The 21,121-nt window shown below is 45.3% G+C and overlaps 1 protein-coding gene across 2 annotated transcripts in view; it reads left to right on the plus strand.

The window, feature by feature from the left end:
* Positions 1–21,121, plus strand: part of Fbxo10 (F-box protein 10) — a 52,897-nt gene that overhangs the window by 27,189 nt on the left and 4,587 nt on the right. For both annotated transcript variants that reach the window (XM_027403181.2, XM_035439889.1), the window contains 7 exons: positions 6,314–6,463; positions 10,050–10,186; positions 12,415–12,485; positions 14,390–14,542; positions 15,556–15,825; positions 16,904–17,217; positions 18,177–18,358. In XM_027403181.2, the coding sequence (XP_027258982.1) occupies positions 6,314–6,463; positions 10,050–10,186; positions 12,415–12,485; positions 14,390–14,542; positions 15,556–15,825; positions 16,904–17,217; positions 18,177–18,358 (1,277 nt within the window). The remainder of the gene's footprint in view (positions 1–6,313; positions 6,464–10,049; positions 10,187–12,414; positions 12,486–14,389; positions 14,543–15,555; positions 15,826–16,903; positions 17,218–18,176; positions 18,359–21,121) is intronic.

Consider the following 21,121-nt stretch of genomic DNA (forward strand, 5'->3'; position numbering starts at 1 on the left):
ATAATAAGAAAGCAGGCTGAGCAAGCCATGGGGAGCAAGCCAGTAAGAAGCATTCCTCTATGGCCTCTGCATCAACTCCTGCCTCCAGGTTCCTGCCCTGATTGAGTTCCTATCCTAACTTCCTTTATTGATGAACTGTGATGTGGAAGTGTAAGCCAAATAAACCCTTTCCTCCTCAACTTGCTTTTTGGCCACAGTGTTTCATAACAGCAAGAAACCCTAGCTTAAGACAATGGGTTTGGCACCTTAGAGTGTCTGTCCTGCTTGCCCCCAAGCCTGTCCTGTTCTATTATACTTTAGTAGAGTTTTGTTTCTGAGACACAGTCTCACTGTGTAGACACAGCTGGCCTCCAGTTCCCAGAGATCCTCCTGCCTCTGCCTCCCAAGTGCTGGGATTGTGAGGGTGTTCATTTCTCCACACCCACCTCGGCTAGAATTTTACTATAATGAAATAGTTTGTTTATTAGTAGAATAGTTTATCTTAATATAAAATTATTTTAAAAATATGAGTGTGTTTGTATTTATTACATATAAAAAAGTGTAATAGGAAACACATCCCTCTATGTAGGAGCTATGTTGTGTTACCTTGTTTAAAGAGCTTCTTAACATCCAAATTTCTAACACTCTAGTTAGGTGTAGGAAGTCTTTCTGTTGGGCCACTGCTTCTCAAAAATGACACGAAGACATATTATTAATTATGAAAGCTTGACCTTAGCTTAGGAGTGTTCCCAACTAGCTCTTATAACTTAAACTAACCAGTTTTAATAATCTATGTTCTACTATGTGGCTTTTTACCTCTTTCATTTTGTATTTCCACCTTCCTCTGTGTTTTGCTGGCATTACCCTCATGTAATTGATCCTGAGTTCCTCTCTCTGCCAGGAAGTCCTGCCTAATCTCTCCTGTCAAACTGTTGGCCATTCAGCTCTTTATGAAACCAATCAGGTGGTTTAGACAGATCCATATCTTTACAGTATACAAAAAAATTATCTCACAACATTCCCCCCTTTTGTCTAATTAAAAGGGAAGGTTTTAATTCTAATGCAGTAAAATTATATACAATAAAAATGGTTTGGGGCTGGAGAGATGACTCAGCAATTAAGATTACTGATTGCTTTTCCAGAGGACCTGGGTTCATTCTAAGCCACCACATGGTGGCTCGGAACTATTTGTAACTCCAGTTCCAGGGGACCTGACACCCTCATACAGACATACACATAGGCAAAACACCAATGCACATTTTTTTTAAAAAAGGAACGATTATTAAGTAAGAATTACATTTACAATGTTCAGTCCATTTGTATTTGGCAAATTCAGAGAAATTACTCTATTATCTATCCTAGCTTGATGAATCCAAAGTTTTATACCTAAACCACTTTCTATCATAACTTGTATTACCAACCTAAAAATATCTTTTTAGACCTTAAAACATTTTCTTAGATAAACAACTTAAGCTTTTATGTCTCTCAGTCTTGCAAACTTTACATCTCTTTTATAAGGTATCTTTTTTAAAATTTGCTAACAAGAAAAAATGTAACTATAACTATCTCGTCTTCAGCCCCATCAGAGATCAGAGAAGGATATGATCTGACCTGAATAAACAGGAAGTACAGAGCAAACAACTTCCAAAACTGTGGAAACAACAGAGATAGCTGGCTGTCTTGGACAGTCACCAAGGTTCCTCTGCAACACTGGGGCATCCATCTTTGGCCTAAAGGCCTAGGATATCTGACAGACTTTTCTGTGAAGCAGGAATTTTGAAGGACTGACCTACCTTGTCAGTTTGGCAGTTGTCTTCTTTTGTGTCCTGCTTGTCTGATTTGGACAGCATACTGTCAGCAGTTGAGGCAAGGGCAGTTTCTTGCCTAATGGCTAACTTTGCCACAATGAAAGAAAATTGGTACTGCCAGGAGCAGTCGTGTCTCACTGTCATGGAAAGCCTTATGTTATTAAAACACCTTAAATGCCATATTCTGTAGATCTCTGAAGTGTTTGTAGACCCTCTATCTATCTAAAATATATCTCTGACCTTGAAAACAAACCTAGTATGACTAAGTTTGATTGTTATAAATGACTAACTACTAACCTCTAGTTTTTAGTAATTTTAAATAGTTGATAGTAATAGCTTTCAAGGACTAGAACTTTACATTTTTAAATGAGATACATAGGTACAGTACATTAAACAAAAGTAGAAACATATATAGTATGTTCTAACAAAAATAACCGTAAATTTTTATCAATTTACCCATATTCATACCAATGTAAAATATTTTATTCATTCATTCCTGCATCCCCACTGTTAGGATGAAGTTCGAAGGGGGTCCTTGTGTGTGTGTGTGGGGGGGACCATGGCAGGTGAGGGTGACCAAGGAGGGGTGGACAAACACACCAGGCAGACAGAGCTTAAGTGAGAAGTTTTATTAGAAAGAGGAGGGAGGGGAAGGAAAGAAAAGAGGTAAAGAGACAGAGACACAGAGCACAGAAAAGAAGAGGGAGACAGGAAAAGTCTTGTCTGCCCCAGGGGAACAGCAGGAAGGAGAGAATGGGAAGAGAGCTGGAAAAGAGCAGAAAGAGAAGAGAGCAGAGAGAGAGAAGAACTGGAAAGAGAGCAGAGCAAAGACCTTAAGTGGGCAAAGGTCTTTCTTTTAAAGGAGTCCGTTGCACCTGCATAAGGACTAGTACTCATGGAACCCTGGGCTGACCAGGGTATTCTACCTGAGTGCATTCTGCCAGGTGACAGGGGCAGGCCAGCATAATGCCTGAATCCTTATACCCACCCCCCATTTTCTTTTCAGAAAGAGGTCCCTGAATCTAATCTCCTTTGTTTAACTTTTTTCCTGACCAATAACAACTTGTAACTAACCCCCTAAATGATGATAAACATCCATAACCCACTGAATGACCAAAACTCCCCCATTCCATCTCTTGGGAATGTGAACATCAATTCACTAGGCTATTTCCTGTTGTCTGGGTGTGATGGTATCTTTAGGGGACCCTGAGAAATATGGAATAATGATCAAGTCCTGGGAGAGCTAACTTGATCATTTGTTGTCCAGTTTCTGTGTAATGGAAAAGTGTATGGCTTGTCTAAAGTCCTAGCGAGACTAGTATGTGAGGGTGAACCATCTCAGCTATCAGCTTTGAAGTTGTCCTGGATGTACATTTTTGAGAAAACTGTAACAGAAGCATTCTCAGAGGCCAGATCACTTGGGCTACTTGTATCCCTTGGTGTCTGGTTCTTTTTTTTTTTTTTCTGAAAACACACAAACTTTTAAAGACAATATACATATTTTCATTAACACAAGTATGCTAAATATGATTTTCTGTTTTATGTTTGAGCAGGTAAAAGGCATCTGTCAACTTTATAAGTCTGTTTGGACTGCATAACCAAACTACAATATAAATCTCCATCCATGCCATATAAAAAGATGGTATGTAATAATAAGTCATGGGTGTCATCCAGTCTCAGAGCTGTTACTATGTAGAGGGATCAGCATATATGTCACCTCTCCTGTAGTTTTTCTTGGTTTCTTCCTTTATGTCTGCAGCTAAGATTTTCAGGAGGTCTTCCCCGATCAAATCTGATCTCTATTAATTTGGAAGGAATCCATAGCTTTTCATTTCCTGTGGAAATAAAGGCATAACCTCTCCCCCAATGCAACACATTTCCTAACTTCCATTCTGAATTTAAGACATCCTTAAAATATATAGGATGGTTTAATTTAACAGTTTAGTTCTACAATCCAGTGTCTTTCAGCAGTGTTTGTCCTTCTCTCATCAGCATTCAAAAAATTCAAAGTCAACAAAGCAACATACAGGATCCAGATGTCTTGTGTATTTTCCATCGTTACGTGGCTTATTCTTTTATATTACCTTGCTCTTTCTTTAAAAACTTTATTATTTTTAAACTATTTTTTCTTTGACTGTCTATACCCATTTTCTTTTTCTTTTTTCCCCCCTCAGTATCTAAGCACATTTTGAAGTACCTGTTTAGAAGTTTTTTTTTTTCCACTTAGACCTTTTTTTTTTCTTGTTTGTTTGTTTGGGGGTTTTGTTTCTTGGAGTTTTTGGTTGTGGCCGTTTTTGGTTTGTTTTAGTTTTTTGCTCATCTGCAGTGTGTCTCTGACTGCATGAACCAAACCTCAACCTGCTAGGTCCTTCCCTGTATGCCTCGCTTAGCACATGGTGCTGGCAGCTGGTGGCTGGCTCCACCCACTTTGGAGCCTAACTTCTCCTGCCTCTCGGTATTGGCCATTCATCTCTTTATTAAACCAATCAGGTGCCTTAGGAAGAGACACATCTTCACAGTATACAAAAAGATTATCCCACAACAGTTTGGAGTTTCAGTACTTTTTGCATACTAGTGACTACACCAAGAAAGATGCATAGTTAACAAGAACAGGCATCTTTCTTATAAAAATGAATTTGTATGTGTATGCACATGTGTGCATGTATGTATACGTACAGGTGTGGATTAAACTCAGGTCCTTTTATCTACACAGCAAGTACTTTACTGACTAAGCATTTCCCTATCACTTAACTAATGTTTTTGGTTTTAAATATTCTTCCTTAACTACTTTTTGTTTTCCATTTTTCTTTTGTTTGAGACAGAGTCTCACTATATAACACAGGCTAACCTCTAGTCTATCACCTTCTGTCTCTACTTCCCCAGTGGTGGGATTAAAGGCATGCATCACCATACTCAGCTTTAAATAATATTTTTAAAATTAAGAATTGGCCATTGGCCAGAAGTGGTGGCACATGGCTGTAATTCCTGGTATGTGAGAGGCAGAAAAGCCCATGAGTTCCAGGTGATGCTGGGTTATTCAGTGAGACACTGCCTCAAAACACCGTGGGCTGGGGTGTATCTCAGCAATAGAAGACTTGCCTAGTAGGTATAAGGTCTGAGGTTGAGCCCCTAGCACTGCAAGAAAAATAATGGGTCTTGGTTTGATAAATGGGAGGGAATCTGGGGAGGAGACCCTTTAGCACTGTCTTTAGCACTGGGCATGTAATCAGCACTTACTTGGGCAGGTGGATTTGATGCAGGTGCAGTTGGAGGGACAGATTGGGAAATGGTTGCTTTAAAAATTGCTGTGGGATGTGACTTAATTGGTAGAGCTCTTGCCTAGTGTGTGTGAAGTGCCAGGTTTAATGTCCAGTACTGCATAAAATAGTGTGTGGTAGTGCAGCCCTGTGATTCCAGGACTGGTGGGTCCCTGAGCTCAAAGTCATTGTTAGCTACAGAGTGAGTTTGAGGTCAGCCTGGGCTACATTAGCACTTTTTTTAATGCAAGATCAAGAGCATGAAGTTGGAAGATGAATGAAAAAAAAGAAAGAAAGAAAGAAATAGGAAGGACATGACCTCCTGGGTATGGTGGAGGAGCAAGTTTATTGTAGATAAAAGGGAGAGCATAGCCAGAGGCAGAGACATCTGGGAGAGTCCAGAGTGAACATGACCCTGAGTTGGACCATATGCGAGAGAGGGGCAAGCCAGGAGACCAAGAGGCCAGGTGGGTAAAGGGTAGGTAAAAATGGAAAAAAAGGCTGAGTAACCAAAATGTCTGGATTATATAGGGAAGGGCAGCCCAGTCTCTGGACTGGAGAAGTTTAGGGTAGAGGGCAGGGTATGCCCCCCAAAAGGATCCTGTAACAGTTAGTGACTGAGGGATGCTGGGAGAACCTGGTAGCCAGGACCACTTGATATGTTAAATAGCCGCCTCAGTTAGCCCATTGTCCTGGGTTTGAAACCTAACAAAAACCACTTGGTCTGTAAGCATCTCTCCATCCCATCATTTCTAATGAGGCTTGAGCCCAGGACCAGGCTTTTGGGTTTTAGTAAAGCTTTGGCATGAAGTAAACAGCCCTCAGGACAGTGTCCCACAGGATAGGGAGATTGTGTCCTCTGAAACAAGAGTGGGAAGATGGGTGCACAGAGAGGCACTCCACTTACAAACTGTGAGCTGCTGGGACCATGTGGAAAGGCAAAGACTTGCATGTTCTTCTTGTAAGGTTTGTTATTATTACAACGCTCTGTGTGTGTGTGTGTGTGTGTGTGTGTGTGTGTGTGTTATGTAGGATATGTGTGTCTGTGTGTGTTGTGTGTGTCCGTGTATGTGTGTGCATGCACATGGGTGTGGAGGTCAGAGTCTCTGAGGAGTTGGTTCTGTCTTCCCACTATCCTGGGAATTGAACTTAGGTTGTCAGGCTTGTCAGCAAGTGCATTTACCCACTAAACCATCTCCTCTGGTAGATTTTGACCATCCTTTGACACCTCCTCCCAAAGAAAAAAATTTTTTCCTCTCTTCTGCTTAGATCGTCATGCTCAGGAATGACATTTACCGCTGCCGGGCATCAGGCATCTTTCTTCGATTGGAGGGTGGAGGCTTGATTGCTGGCAACAACATCTACCACAATGCAGAGGCTGGTGTGGACATTCGGAAGAAATCCAACCCACTCATCCTGGTACTTTTCTCCGTCCTTTTGCCATTCAACCTGTCTCTCACTTTTTAGAAACCTTGTTTGAGGATGTTTAAGTATAACAAATTGGTTTCTGCCCATTTTTGTGTGTTCTTATGACTGTCTTTCTGGGTGTGTTAGTGATGACTTTGGGCAGGTCACTTCCTGAAATCATCACACCAATAGGAAAAAGATGGGCTGGACAGGAAAATTTCTCAGAATCTCCTCAGAACTCATCTCTCTGGCTTTGAAACTGATTCTCGTGAAGAGGTGTCTATCCTAAATAATGTGTGACTATAAAACCAAAACCAATCGGCTCAGTGCAATCTTTGGAGAAAAGGACAGGATACTTTACCCTCAGGGTGGTTTTGTAGATGTGACAGCATTTGGAGTTTGGTTTTGCGGCTTGGTAGGAGGATAGAGACAGGTTCTTTTGCAATTCAAGCTGGCCTCAAACTTAGCTGAAGCTGGCGTGAACTCTTAATCCTTCTGCCTCTGCCTCCTAAGCTTTGGGGATTGTAAGCATGGCTTGTAGTTAGGGTTTTTCCAGCATAAAAACTACATAAAATCCTTGAATATGGGGCTGGGGAGATGGCTCAGTTGATAGCATGGTTGCTATGCAGGCGTGAAGTCCTAAGTTCAGGTTTCCACATCCACATGAAAACTCAGGCATGGGGGCCTGGAAGCATGGCTTAGGGGTTAAGAGCTCTTACTGCTCTTCCAGAGGACTGGTTCAGTTCCTAGTAGCCTCATCTGGCAACTCACAACTTCTGTATCTCCAGCTGTAGGGAATTGGATACACCTGCACACATATGGCATGAATGCACGTCTGCACACACGTGCATACACACACACACACACACACACACACTTGAAAGAAGAAGAGGCATGGTGTTACACCCTGTAATTCTCGTTTTGGGAGGTGGAGACTGGAATATCCCTGAGGTTTACTGGACAACAGGTCTTGTACAATTGGTAAGGTCCAGGTTACATGAGAGGCCAAGCCTCAAGGGATAAGTTAACAGAGTAATGGAGGACAACACTCAGCATCAGCCTCTGGCCTCCATGCACGAGTACACGTTTATACATGTGCACATGCACAAGCACATGTACATCACATACACAAAATCCTTGCCTATGTGACCAGTACATGAGAGATTGGTTCCTTCTCTGTTCTGGCTTTTCCAGAGATTTCCAGAAACTGGGGAATTGTGAGTTTAGAAAGGTGGTAATCATTGGGAAATGTGGTGCTCATCTATGTACCAGATGCTTACAAAGCTCTCTGTAGATGTTAGTCATCCCATGAGATAGAATGATTTTCTAGGTGAAGACGTAGGGTTCAAGGGGGAGAGGGCCTTGCTGGCTACTAACAGGGGTAGGATTTGAGTTCAGGAAGTCTAACTCAGGATTGATGTTCTTAGCTCATTCAAACCAAACTGGCCATGAAAACTCAGAGAAGGGAGTTCATAACTCTATTCAAATAGACACACCCAGCCAGCAACTTCTGCCCATCCCTTCCCTTCATGGGGCCTCTGCTGTGCAGCTGGAGGGTGATGGTGCACTGCCTCTGAGAAGGAAGTTCCTGACACTGTTGCCAGAAAGATGCAAGGAGTCTGCTGGTGGTGGGGTGGGCCGCTTCAACAGGCAGAGTGGAGTCCCAGCTTAGTGAAATAAGGCAGGGAGGTCCTGTTACATATATCTGCCTCTCTAAGCTTTTCAGTCTTTTGAGGGACATCTCTGGCAGTGGCCGCCTGTGAGCTAGCCAACCACTTCAGAGATCTCAAAAGAGAGCAAGTTAGGGGAGCTTGTAGCCCTGTAACCTGGTGTGGTGGTTACGTCTTAGTATAGAAAGTCAAAACAAGGACAGCCAGTGCACATGGGTAGAGAAAGGTTAGCTGAGCAGGTATGGAGTGAGTGCGAGGCGTTTCTAAGATGATGCCCTCCTTGAGCAAAGGAAGCTTTGAACACTCTAGGAAATAGTCTAGGGGCAGGTACACTCCCAGGCAAACTCCCCCAAGGACACATTTTAGTTTAAGGTCATAATTTAAGAAGAAAAGATGGTGGGCGCACTTTGGACACACTTAGCTCAAGGCCATGGAGCACACGCTCAAAAGGTTAAAATGATGGACAGAAACACCTGGACATGCTTTGATTTTGTCACAGTCTTCATTAAAGATAAAGAATACTCTGAAGGCACATTAACACAGGAATTTTCCTGCCTTGATTAATGGCTAATAACAAGATATGTTTAAGGCTCTGTGACATCATTGTTTGTCTGGTTAGTTTGGGTTTGAGTTTTGTTTTGTTTTGTTTTGTATTTATTTATTTATTTATTTATTTATTTATTTATTTATTTATTTCAAGACAGGGTTTCTCTGTGGCTTTGGAGGCTATCCTGAAACTAGCTCTTGTAGTCCAGCCTAGTCTCGAACTCACAGAGATCTACCTGCCTCTGCCTCCTGAGTGCTGGGATTAAAGGGCTTCGCCCTTTTGTTTTGTTTTGTTTTTTAACAGGGACTTGTTACACAGCTCAAGCTAGCCTTGGACTGAGATCCTCCTGCCTCAGTGCTGGGATTACTGTTGTGCTCAAACTGGACAACCTGGATTGTTCGGAAGAGTTTGTAACCTCGGCACTGGGGAGGCAGAAGTAGGCAGATCCCTGGGGCTCACTAGCCAGCCAGCCTAGCCTACTTGGAGAGTTTCAGTTTAATGAGAGACCCTGTATCAAAAAAAACAGGGTGGGTAGCTACTGATGCATGACACCCAAGGTTGACCTCTAGCATCTACACTCACACACACACACACACACACACACACACACACACACACACACACACACATGTACACATAGATACATGCACAAACATATACTTCCACACACATACATAATTAGAATGAGAGATTTTTATCAAAATTTTGTGATCTCAAATTATTAAGTCCCTAACTATGCTAGGAAAACGAGGGTTCAGATCAGTTCTGTCACAGACATTTTGTACAGGCTCGTGCCTGTTCCCCATTGTACCAAGAGGAGTAGAAGTGAGTCTCCTCAGCATCCTGCACTGACAGACCTCCTCTGGTCTTTCTCCATGAGGCAGGGAGCCCCTCAGTCCTGCATCCTCTCACAGGCCTCCCTTGAAAGAGGACAAGAAGCCGAGTGGTTTCTGTGCCTCTGTGGGGGTAGTCTCCACAGGACTGCCATGGACCCACACTCTCTTGTACTGTATTGATGTCATTCCCTGAGGGGTGGGCACATGGGTCCAGGCTGGTGTGGCCTGGCTGGATGATTTTGTTGGGGTGGGGAGCTGTGGAGAGCCTCAGACACTTTCCATAGCCTCCTGCCTTGGGGAAAAAAAAAAAAAAGCACACAACCCCTCAACAGCAAAGGCCACATAGCCATGTTCCAAGGCTTCAGGGAAACTCATTCATCTTCACACCCTGCCTACTGTTTGCATGGTGCAGCTACATAGCTTAGAACTTTTGACGGTGTTCTTGTCGGGGTTGTGTCCATCTTGGTGCAGCTGTGAGGTGGTACTCAAGTACTCTGCATTCTGACATGTTGAATCTGTCTGCCATGTCTCACTTTCACTTGCAGTGTAACCAGATCCACCACGGCCTTCGATCTGGCATTGTTGTCCTTGGAAATGGGAAAGGTGTCATCAGGAACAACCAAATCTTTTCAAATAAGGAGGCTGGCATTTATATCTTGTACCACGGAAATCCAATTGTGAGGTAGGAACTGCTCTGCCCAGACTATCTGGCCCTTTCACGGTTCCTTACTCCCCTTCTCTATTTTTTTCTTCCATTTGAAAGCCAGTTTGTTTACTACAGCTGTGCTGTGATAAAAAAGAGTCTTCATCCATAAACCCACCCAGTAACGCAAATGCTCTGGTGCTTTTGTCTTCCTTTCCAGCTAGCTGTGTGCGGGCATTCTGTTTGGTAGATACTACTGTGCACTTCTAACAAATAGCAAAGGCAAACCCATGCTGACTGTTCCTCGGGAGCTGACTCTATATGGAATGAGTAATGGCACTTGCCAGTAAGCTTGACAAACTGAGTGTAATCCCAGGGACTCACATGGTAGAAAGAGAGAGCCAACTATGGCAGGTTGTTCTCTGAACTCTATAGTAGGTGTGCTGTGTACAGACAGCACATGAATGAATGAATGAATGAATGAATGAATGAATGAATGAATGAATATGTAAAAGAAGATGACCCTGGCCTCCACATGATGCATGCTATGACCTTTATGTTCTGTAGGTCGTCAGTGGGAAGGCAGGGGCAGTGTTGGATGTGTCTGCCATCCTAGCAGTAGTGTGGGGCTGTCAAGAGGATCGAATCATTCTAAGAGCATGTAGGGAAGGCCTCAAACTGGAAGTGCCTTTCGAGTTGATTTCAATGGCTGGATAGCTCATGGAAGAAAACTTGACCAGCATGCACCAGGTCCTCGAAGGATCACTCTTCCACATTCAAAAAGAAGAGGAGGAGGAAGAGGAAATAGCTGAGTTTTAAAATCTGGGTAGGACTTGAACTCTCCTGAAGCCATATTGGCCATTCCTATAAACAAGAACAGCAAGAGGGGAGGTGACAGAGCAGCACAGAGCCAGGGGCCCTCTGCAAGAGCAGTAAGTGCTCAGCTACCTCTCAGGCTGTCCTAGTGAATCAGTGCCCTGTGGGCATTGTAAATGACCTTCTGTCCCCACGGGTATACCTTCTGTCTCTGCCATGCAATATACCAGTGGAAAGAAATGACAGAAAACCTTGTGTGATAGAGACAGGCCTGTGTCAGCCACGCTGAGGAGGGTGGACTAAGATTTTGAGCAGAAGCCTCAGTTACGTCAAGGCGTTAGGAAAGCTGGTGTCAATCATGTGCTCTGTGGTGCTTTCCCCCTGCACTTTTCCATATGAGTTTGTCTAAATGTTGTCACATAGGTAAGTACCTATGTCACTTGGGGAAATTCCAGGCCATAGCCATATCATGGTTCTTCGTGTTTTATCTAGTCCTTCTGCTGAAGGCAGTTTACATAAACATTTGCTTGTGCTGGGAAACCATTAAAGAGTTTCAAATGAAGACTCACAAGTCAGTGTTGCTGTTTCTTAAAACACAGCCATTGGGGGGCAGGAGAGGAGGGGAGGGAGAGGGAACTGGAATTGACATGCAAAACAAGCTTGTTTTTAATTTAAATTAAAAAAAGGAAAAAAATTCCTCTTATAATATATAAAAATATAAATAAATAAAAACAAAAGCACAGCCATCCTGAGAGGATAGGCTGTGCTTTTATCACTCCTTGTTTGCTTTAGGAGGTGGGGTCAGGAGAGGGGAGGGGACACAGCAAGAGACTGGGCTGGAGATCCCCAGCTGAGGTACAAAAGCACTGGGAACTACAGTACTCTGATCATTCTACGAAAGCTTGGTACAGCATCCTAGGAATTCTTCATACTGCAAGACTTGCCCTGTGACACATGCACCATGGTGTGACATCTATGTAAATGGTCTGTGTGTTGACAGAAAAGCCATAGAGAGTTAGTTGGCTATCACTGTGCTTAAGCCCAGAGTTGTGAGTTTAGTTTTGGGACCAGCTATCCCAGGGAAGATAAGGATTTCCAGTGCTTAGCTTATGGGATTTCAAAAGATGGCTGTTCCCTATGAATGTGGGCCATTGGGAAGCCTACTAAAGAAGGCAATGGGCCAGTGTGATGGGTCTGTGGGTAAAAGCACTTACGATGTAAGCCTGTCCTGAGCTTGATCCCTGGAACCCATAGTGGAAGGACAGAACCAACTCCCAAAGATTGTGCTCTGACCTCCATATACATGCTGTGGCACTTGTACACATTTGCACGTATATCCCCCCCCCACACACACACTTAAACAAGTAACATTTTGAATGTCTTAAAGAAAGGCACCTTGAAGCGTGACTTAGGTGCCTTGGTCTCACATCCTTCCCTGTCTTCTATTGTAGCGGAAACCACATCTTCAAGGGGCGCGCAGCTGGCATCGCAGTGAATGAGAATGGCAAAGGCCTCATCACAGGTACCTGATAGGAACTATGATAGCCATAGCCAGCCAGTGCAGGCGGGAGCCAAGCCACCATCCCCTGGCATGATCCCCACCAGCTTTAGGCCCTCACACCACTCCTTTGCTCTTTCTGTGATTGGCAGATGGGCATTCAGGGGTGCCAGTTCTATGGGGTCATGTTTTTCATAGGAGGCCTCAGCATAGCATAGGGGGAGTACCATCTCTGCCAGCTGCTGGACGGCTAGCTCACACTTCCAGCTGCACCAATTAAACAGGTGTCTGAGTTTTCCGTACTTTTGTGTGAGCTTCTGCTTGCTCTGCAAATCTGTCTGCCCAATTCTCACATATATGTTACGTCTCCACTCATGCCGCTTCCTGTGGGAAGCCTACCCTTACTCCCCCCATCCATAGATAAAGCCCACTGTGCCCAGGACACCTCCTCTGTTGAACATTTTATAGAATTTCTTTAGTTTTTTGTTTTGTCTGTCTCCTGGTACCAGGCAAGGATCACATCTGCCTGGTCTATCATTGGAACGTGGGATTTTTTTTTTTCTTGTTTTTTTGAGAAAGGGTTTCTCTGTGTAGTCTTGGCTGTCCTGAAACTCTCCATAGACCAGGCTGGTCTTAAATGTAGAGAGTTAATCTGCCTGCTTCTGGGATTTAAGGCACTGCCCAGCATGGAGCCTGAGATCTTGATTGCATGTAACTATCATTTACCAAATACTCATAACTCAGTTGTAGACCACTTGCCTAGCATGTGTGTGGCCCTAGATTAGATCCTAGCACTGAGAAAAAGGGAAAAACAAACAAACAAAACCACTTGCTGAGCACCAGCTATGTGCAGCCCTTGTCTTAGTAGCTGGATATGGAGTGAAAACGGAAACAGACAGCGACTCTACTCTCAGGAACTGACAGTTTAGAGGAGAAAGCATATAAATATGTAAAAGCATATGTAGATAAAAATACCCAACTGAGAATGATCCAGTCATTTGCATAAGGTGATAGGACTGTGTGAGCACTTGAAAGCATATGATCGTGACAGACTTCTCTTCAAGGATGACACATAATTCAGAACCTGAGCAATAGAAGGAGTCTAGTGAAACAGCTTTGTGTGCAGGGCCCCCTGTGGGAACAGACTTTCACACCTAAGCAGGACTGCCTGTATACAGGATGGTGTATGAGCAAAGAGTGAAAAGTATGACATAGGGTTGCAGAGGCAGAAAGCGCCCATCACTTACTTCAGCTGGGTAGTCATGGCGCGCACCTTTAATCCCAGCACTCAGGAGGCAGAGGCAGCTGGATCTCTGTGAGTTTAGGCCAACCTGGTCTACAGAGCGAGTTCCCACACAGCCAGGGTTACACAAGGGAAAAACTGTCTTCAAAAACCAAAAAAGGAAAGAGAGAGAGAGAGAGAGAGAGAGAGAGAGAGAGAGAGAGAGAGAGAGAGAGAGGAGAAGAAAAAAGAAAGAAAGAAAAGAAAAACAAAGGGGACCCCAGTCCCTGGAACCAAGTCTTCCTTGTCCCTGTGCTGAGGCAGCAGTGTGCAGGATTCCCCTTCTGATGTGAGGCTCTTCCACCAAGTCCTAGGAGAGGAGGGATGGGGCAGGGTCAGGAAGGTCAGACTGCAGGTCTAGGCTGAGGACAAGCAGATGGGATTGGGGAGTTCTTCCTCCTCAGTCTCAAGGCTGCTGGGTAGAGTGGCGTGGAGACACAGGAGTGTGTACAAGATAAACACAGCCTGTCCTTGGGAGAGTGGATGAGTCCCTGAAACAGCCGTGGGTAAGCTTCTGCTGGCAGCACGGGTGTGGGTGCCCTGCTCTGGGTGAAGGCTGGGGAGTGCCTTCTTTTAGCTGACCTAGTCATCATGGCCTGCACTAGAGGTGGCTCTTGGGTACTGAACTTTCTGCATCTCCCCATAGAAAATGTCATCCGTGAAAATCAATGGGGAGGGGTAGACATCCGCCGTGGTGGCATCCCGGTCCTCAGGAGCAACCTCATCTGCTTTGGCTACTCAGACGGCGTGGTCGTGGGTGATGAAGGCAAAGGACTGATAGAGGGCAACACCATCTATGGTGAGGAGCGTGTTCCCGGGCAGGGGTCTGCAGCCCAGCCCTCCTGGGAGGCAGAAAGCCCAGGTTTCAGCTTCAGCCAGTGGGTTCTGAGAAGGCAGTCAATTCTTCCAGGCCTCAGAGACCTCCCTTGTAGAACAGATGTATGTAGTCTCTGGCCTCTTAGCAGGAGGGGCTCCTCCTACATCTCCTGACCCACTTTGACCCAGAGGTCAGCAAACTGTGTTCTGGCACCATGTACGATAGTAAAAGATGGGCTGGAGAGATGGCTCAGAGGTTAAGAGTACCGACTGCTCTTCCAGAGGTCCTGAGTTCAATTCCCAGCAACCACATGGTGGCTCACAACCATCATCCCTAATGAGGTGCCCTCTTCTGCTGTGCAGATATACATGGAAGCAGAATGTTGTATAAATAAATAAAGTCTTTTAAAAAAAAAAGATAGTAAAAGATAGGGTGTTGTCTGCTACAGTGGCCCACATGAGCTCCAGCTCATGGACATCTAACTCCTCCCATCCCATTGATGCAAACAATGGAAAATTTAACAGAAAAAATGGGGTTATTATGAAAAATACTGTTCTTACCTTGTGACTTTGAGCAAATAATATCTGTAGCTGGGTGTTACTCCAGCCCAACTGTGTGCATTGTCACATTTAACCTCCAGTTATCAACCCCAATTTACAGATGAGGGCAGAGGCACATGAGTTTGGAAACTCAGGGTCCCCACCAGGAAATGGTAGGGCTTGGGTTCACACTGAGCCTGCTCCCTTGCAGAGGCCTTAGTGACCCCTTTGCACTGCCCCATTGGACTTGGCAGTTCTCAGAGCATTTCATACCCTAAGGAATGATCCTAGATAGTAAGGTGAATTAGTTATTGTCCCTTGTATATGAAAGAGATTCCCATAGCCAGGACTATGAGGTGACTTTCTCAGTACCTTTTATTCCCCCTTTCGGGTAACACAGGGTGCTGCTTCACCTATTCTTGGGTGTCAGTGACAGGCTCTTTTTCACTGTCCCAGCTAACAAAGGCTGTGGTGTGTGGATGATGTCCTCCAGCCTGCCCCATGTCACCAGCAACCATGTGAGCTACAATGGCCTGTATGGAGTGGCAGTGTTCAGTCAGAAAGATGGCTCTGGTGAGTTCCCTGGAGGCCACGGGGCCCAGGAGAACTTCAGTGAGGATGGAGATGCCATCCTCTGGGAGACAGACCTGGAGAAGGAAGATGACCCACTGCGCCGGCCTGTCACCATAGCTCTCGTGGAGTCTAACAGTATCAATCACAATGGAGGTGAGTGTACCCCAATCCCTGTGGTACCCTTCCATGGCTCTCTGTGCACTGCTCCCAACCTATCCTTCTGGCTTCATTAGCTGCTTAATGAATAACTCAGCCCCTGGCCTTTTCCCCAAACTCAAATCCATTCCTTCTTACCCTTGTCCCACTGGCTTCACTAATATGTTGCTTTTGCCTGAAATTCCCACACCAACAAAGACTTCCTAATTGCAAACACACACCCTCATCCTTTCTTCCTTAAATGTGTGCCCTAACCCATACCCAGTGACATGGGATCATAAACGTCTTAGTTGGCTTTGTTTCTGAATACTTTTTAGATTAATTTATTTTGTTTTATGTATGTGAGTATTTTATCTGCATGTGTGTCTGTATACCACATTCATGCCTAATGCGCATGGAGGTCAGAAGAGCACACTGGATCCCTTTGGAACTGTGGTTACAGATGGTTGTGAGCTACTGTGTGGGTGCTAGAACCCGGACCCAGGTGACTGTAAGAGCAACAAGTGCTTTTGACCACTGAGCCATCTCTCCAGCCCCATCCAATGGCATGTTTTATGGGGTAAGACTCACAGTGCTGATAGAGTGACTTCAAGCAGTGAGATCAGTAACAGCAGTCGCAGGGGAGTTAATTCTCCCACCCCAGTAGAGGACTCCTCTCATGAAGCCCTGCTGTCTGGTAGCACAGGCTAAGCCATGTAAGGTGAGTCTTCCAAGCTAGGGAACTCATCCTGGGTGCTACCAAGAGGCTGGCTCAGACTGCTCTTGAACCAGCCCAGGTCTTGTCTTCCACCCTGCCCCTCCTGGTGCTGTCTCAGTCCCCCTACTCCTACTGAAACCCTCCTGCCTCTAATAGGATGAGGCTATAGGAGAACTGGGGTGGGGGCTTGGGCCAGAGGACTGTTGAACCTAAGGAGTCTTCTTATAGCCTGTGTCCCTGGCCACCTTAGCAGGGACTCCATGCCTCTTCCCTACCATCCTGGAGCACACACTTGAGGAGAGACTGTTACTCCTGACTGGCATTGTCAGGGTTGACTCTGGGGGTCACCTCTGCTCTTCCCACTTCCATACTCTGTAGCATCGGGACTCTTTGTGCAAAGCAGCGAGGCCCTGCAGGTCATCACCAATGTGATCCATGCCAACGGGGACAGAGGCATCACCATTGTTCAGAGCAGCCAGCTCACGAGGGTGGCCAACAACAGCATCTCCTGCAACCGGCAGAGTGGGGTTAAAGTTGAAGCCCAGTGCAAGGTGGAGCTCCGGGGCAACGGGATCTATGACAATAGAGGCCACGGCATCATTACCAAGGGTGACAGTACTGCTGTTGTGGAAAATGACATCATTGGTAACCGGGGCAGCGGACTACAGTTGCTGCCCAGGTCTGACACTAAGGTAAGTGGATGATGTTTATGATGCAAGGGGCCAGCAGGGCTCGGGCCTGGCCTGCACACTTTGCTGAGAAACAGAACCCTCAGCACTTAACTGTAAGGAGAAAACATGGTCCACAGAGGGGGAGTATACAAACTGAGCCCCCAAAGGATGAACAGGGGAGTCGTGGTGCTGGGAGCCTTCTGGGTGTCTTCTTGTTCTCTATTCAAAGTCCCGGCTATTTCAGCTCTTTCCCTGACAGAATAAGCTTGCACTGGACCTTCATTGTCGTGCAGTAGGTACTTGCCAGGAAAGAGCCCGAGGGCCTTCGCACACGCTGTGGTCTGTGTGGGGAGTCCTCTTAGCCATTCATACACCTGACTGTCACATTTTAAAGAAGAATTGCTGAGTTGCCCAGGCTATTTGAATGCTCTCTTTTGGACTTTTGGGGCACCCCACCCCTCACAATTTCCAGAGCACTTCTCAGTGCTTCCTGATTTCTTGCCTGTCTTGGCACATGACACTGAGCTCTTAGCACCTTTTAGGTAAAGCACTGCATGGTGCTAGGGCTTCACGGTTGAACCAAACAGATAAGCCACTGCCCTGTGGATTATCCAGAGGTTTTCAGCAATGGGTCAAGGAATAAAGAACTGGACTCTTCTGAACCCTTAGGAACAGGAGCAAGAGGGGCACACTGTAGGCTCAATCAGGCTGCAAGTAGGCATGACTTCTGGCACAGTGCCCTTCTCTGGTAGGCCTTACATACTGTTCCTTTTTCCAGAAAGAACTGTCCCCAGCTTGGCCCTCGTACAGCCTGTTCATTAGCTCTAGGACACAGTGGCTTCACAAAACTGCCCTCTCTGTGCCCCACCCAGAGCTCCTCTTGCTCTGTGCTGACCTCTCTAACACACTTAGACTCCATGGTTTTATAACAGTCACTCAGCTTCCACCAGTCTGTGACAAGCCCTGGCTGCTTCTTCCAGGTACTAAAGAACCGGATCCACTCCTTCCGTGCTTACGGCATTGCAGTGCGGGGCCGCGTTAAGGCCCTGGTACAGGAGAACATCATCTTCCAGGGCAAGACCAACAAGACTATCTTCCAGCAGGTCACTAACAACCGGGAATGCATCATGCAAAACAACAAGTTCCTGGTCTTCAAGAAGAAGTAAGTTGGCCATTCAGATGGCACCCGGGAAAGCCGTGAGCATTGCTGCGTGAGCACGGGGACCTGAGTTTGGATCCCAGCACCCAAGCAGATACTGGTTATTGTCTTGATTCCTGCTCCTTCATTTAGCCGAGTGCAGTGTAGTTGGCCTGGTGCATTGCTTGTGAGTTGCTTGCTCTTTCTGTTCCTCTTTTTAGGTTAGCATACAAAGCAATGGGTTTTATTATCGTATTTTTATACATGTGTCATTAATACAGTGCTCTCCTCACTGCTTGTCCTTCTTATTCCTGTACCTCTCTTCTGGGCAACCTTGTTCTCCCAAAATAGACCCCAATGTTTGTTTGTTTGTTTGTTTGTTTGTTTGTTTCTGATGTGGATGATTTATTTAGTCACCTTAGCCCTCTAAGATAAGAAATACAAACAAAACTTTGGCAAATGGTTCATGCTTTTAACTCCAGCACTGGGAGGCTGATTCAGGAGATCACCAAGTATGGGGTCAGCCTGAGTTAGGATATCTCAAAAAAGTATGAAGATACATTTGATACTATGACTAACACTGTCTAGTTGTCAAGGCCTAAATTTCATTAAGAAATCGGCAGTGTTACTAATTCTCTTCTACTACCTCTTTGTGAATGTCCTGTAGGAAGCAGTAACTCTTTTAACCTTGTAAATGTTTGGGAATATGTTGACCCTGAATGTTTTAATGAAATTCCAAGTTCAGTATTCATAAGTAAGTTTTATTGGAATATAGCTATGTTAATTTACTGATGCCCTGTCCCTGCTTTTCACACACTATTAAAGCACAGTTATGAAAACAAGACAATATAAACTGTCTTAGGGGTCCTTTTGCTGTGAGGAGACACACCATAGTGACTATTATAAAGGAAAACATTTATTTTGGGCTGGCTTACAGTTCATAGGTTTAGGTCATTGTATCATGGTGGGAAACATAGTGGCACACAGGCAGACTTGGAGCTGGAGAGGTAGCTGCGAGTTCTACATCTAGATTCAAAGGCAGCAGGAAGAGCATGTGAGACACACTGGGCCTAGGTTGAGCATCTGAAACCTCAGAGCCCACCCTGAGTGACACACTTTCTCTAACAAGGCCACACCTCCTACTAGTGGCACTCCCAATGAGCCTATGGGAGCCATTTTCTTTCAAACCACCATATTCCCCTCCCTGGCTCCAATAGACTTGTTGCCATATAATAATGCAGAAATGCATTAAGTCAAACTTTAAAAGTCCCCATAGTTTATAACAGTTTCAACTCTGTTTCAAAGTCCAAAGTCTCTTCTGAGACTCATGCAGTCTCTTAACTGTAATCCCTTGTAAAATCAAAATGAAAATGCAGATCACATACTTCCAACATTTAATGGCACAGGATACACATTACCATTCCAAAAAGGGTGGAAAGGGAGCATAGCAAGGAAATACTGGACCAAAGCAAGACCAAAGACCATCTGGGCAAACTCCAAACTCTGCATCTCCATGTCTGATGTCAAAATGCTCTTCACATCCCCAGCTCCTTTCAGCTTTGTTGACTGTAACACACTTCTGTCTCTTGAGCTGTTTCCACTCCCTGTTTGCAGCTTCCCTTGGCAAGTATCCCACAACTCTGGCATCTCCAACATCTTGGGGTCCCCAGGATTCGCCTTCACAGCTTTACTCCATAGCGCCTCTAGGTCTCCATGCAGGGACAGCTCTGATATTTTCCTGGCCTCAGTGGCTCTTCTAGTCTCGGAGGGAGATGCTATAACATGTTTTTCTATCCTTGACTCTAAACTCAGAACCATGTGGGCAAAGCTGCCAAGTTCTGCTGCTTACTAGAGCTGGAACATGGCCCCCTTGTTCAATTACATCTTCATTAGCTTTCTGGGTTTTTTTGTTTTGTTTTGTTTTTTTGTTTGCTTTTTTTTTTTTTTTTTGGTTTTTTTTCGAGACAGAGTTTCTCTGTGGCTTTGGAGGCTGTCCTGGAACTAGCTCTTGTAGACCAGGCTAGTCTCCAACTCATAGTGATCCACCTGCCTCTGCCTCCCGAGTGCTGGGATTAAAGGCATGTGCCACCATCGCCCGACTCTAGCTTTCTGTTTTTAAAGGTTTCCTTGACCGCCTAAGTTTGTCTATCCTGGAACTTTTTCTGTAGACCAGGCTAGCCTTGAACTCTGAAACTGGCCTGCCTCTGCCTCCTGGATTCTGGGATTAATGGTCTTTAGTTCCTTTTCACAAGTTGGAAGCTTAGCTGTGTTAGACCCCCGGAAAACTCAGGTAGCCAGGGTCCCAGGCCACAACCTCGGTCACCCCAATCACCAGGCGGATTCAAGAGCTTGATGCAAACTGCATGAGGCTTTATTGTAATTTAACGGGCTAACCCCATGTTAGCTCGGGTCTTTCACCCACCCGCCATGGCGGATGGCTAGAAAAGACAGCTCCTAGGGCCTCCCGAGAGATCTTATAGGACAGTGTAAGGGGAGTGTCTAGGGGTACGCACAGGCTCACGATTGGTGTGTCTCCAGGCTTGGAGGGTTTGCCCTGTGTTGATTGGTCAACTGGTTGTTATGGCCCATAGGCCCTCCCAGGGTGGTTGCTATGCTCTGCATCATTGCTGTGTGCTTGTCCATAAAGTACACCCAGGGTCGTAAAGCATAGCGCCACCAGCTAACGTCTGATTGGTTCCTTGTCACGAGGCAGGCATCTGACTTTCTAGTGACTAAGACAAAGTCAAACAAGCACGTGTTCGGCAGCTATGACTGCCGAAAGGGAAG

This window comes from Cricetulus griseus, chromosome 2 (genome assembly GCF_003668045.3).
Source record: "Cricetulus griseus strain 17A/GY chromosome 2, alternate assembly CriGri-PICRH-1.0, whole genome shotgun sequence".
Classification (NCBI taxonomy): Eukaryota; Metazoa; Chordata; class Mammalia; order Rodentia; family Cricetidae; genus Cricetulus; species Cricetulus griseus.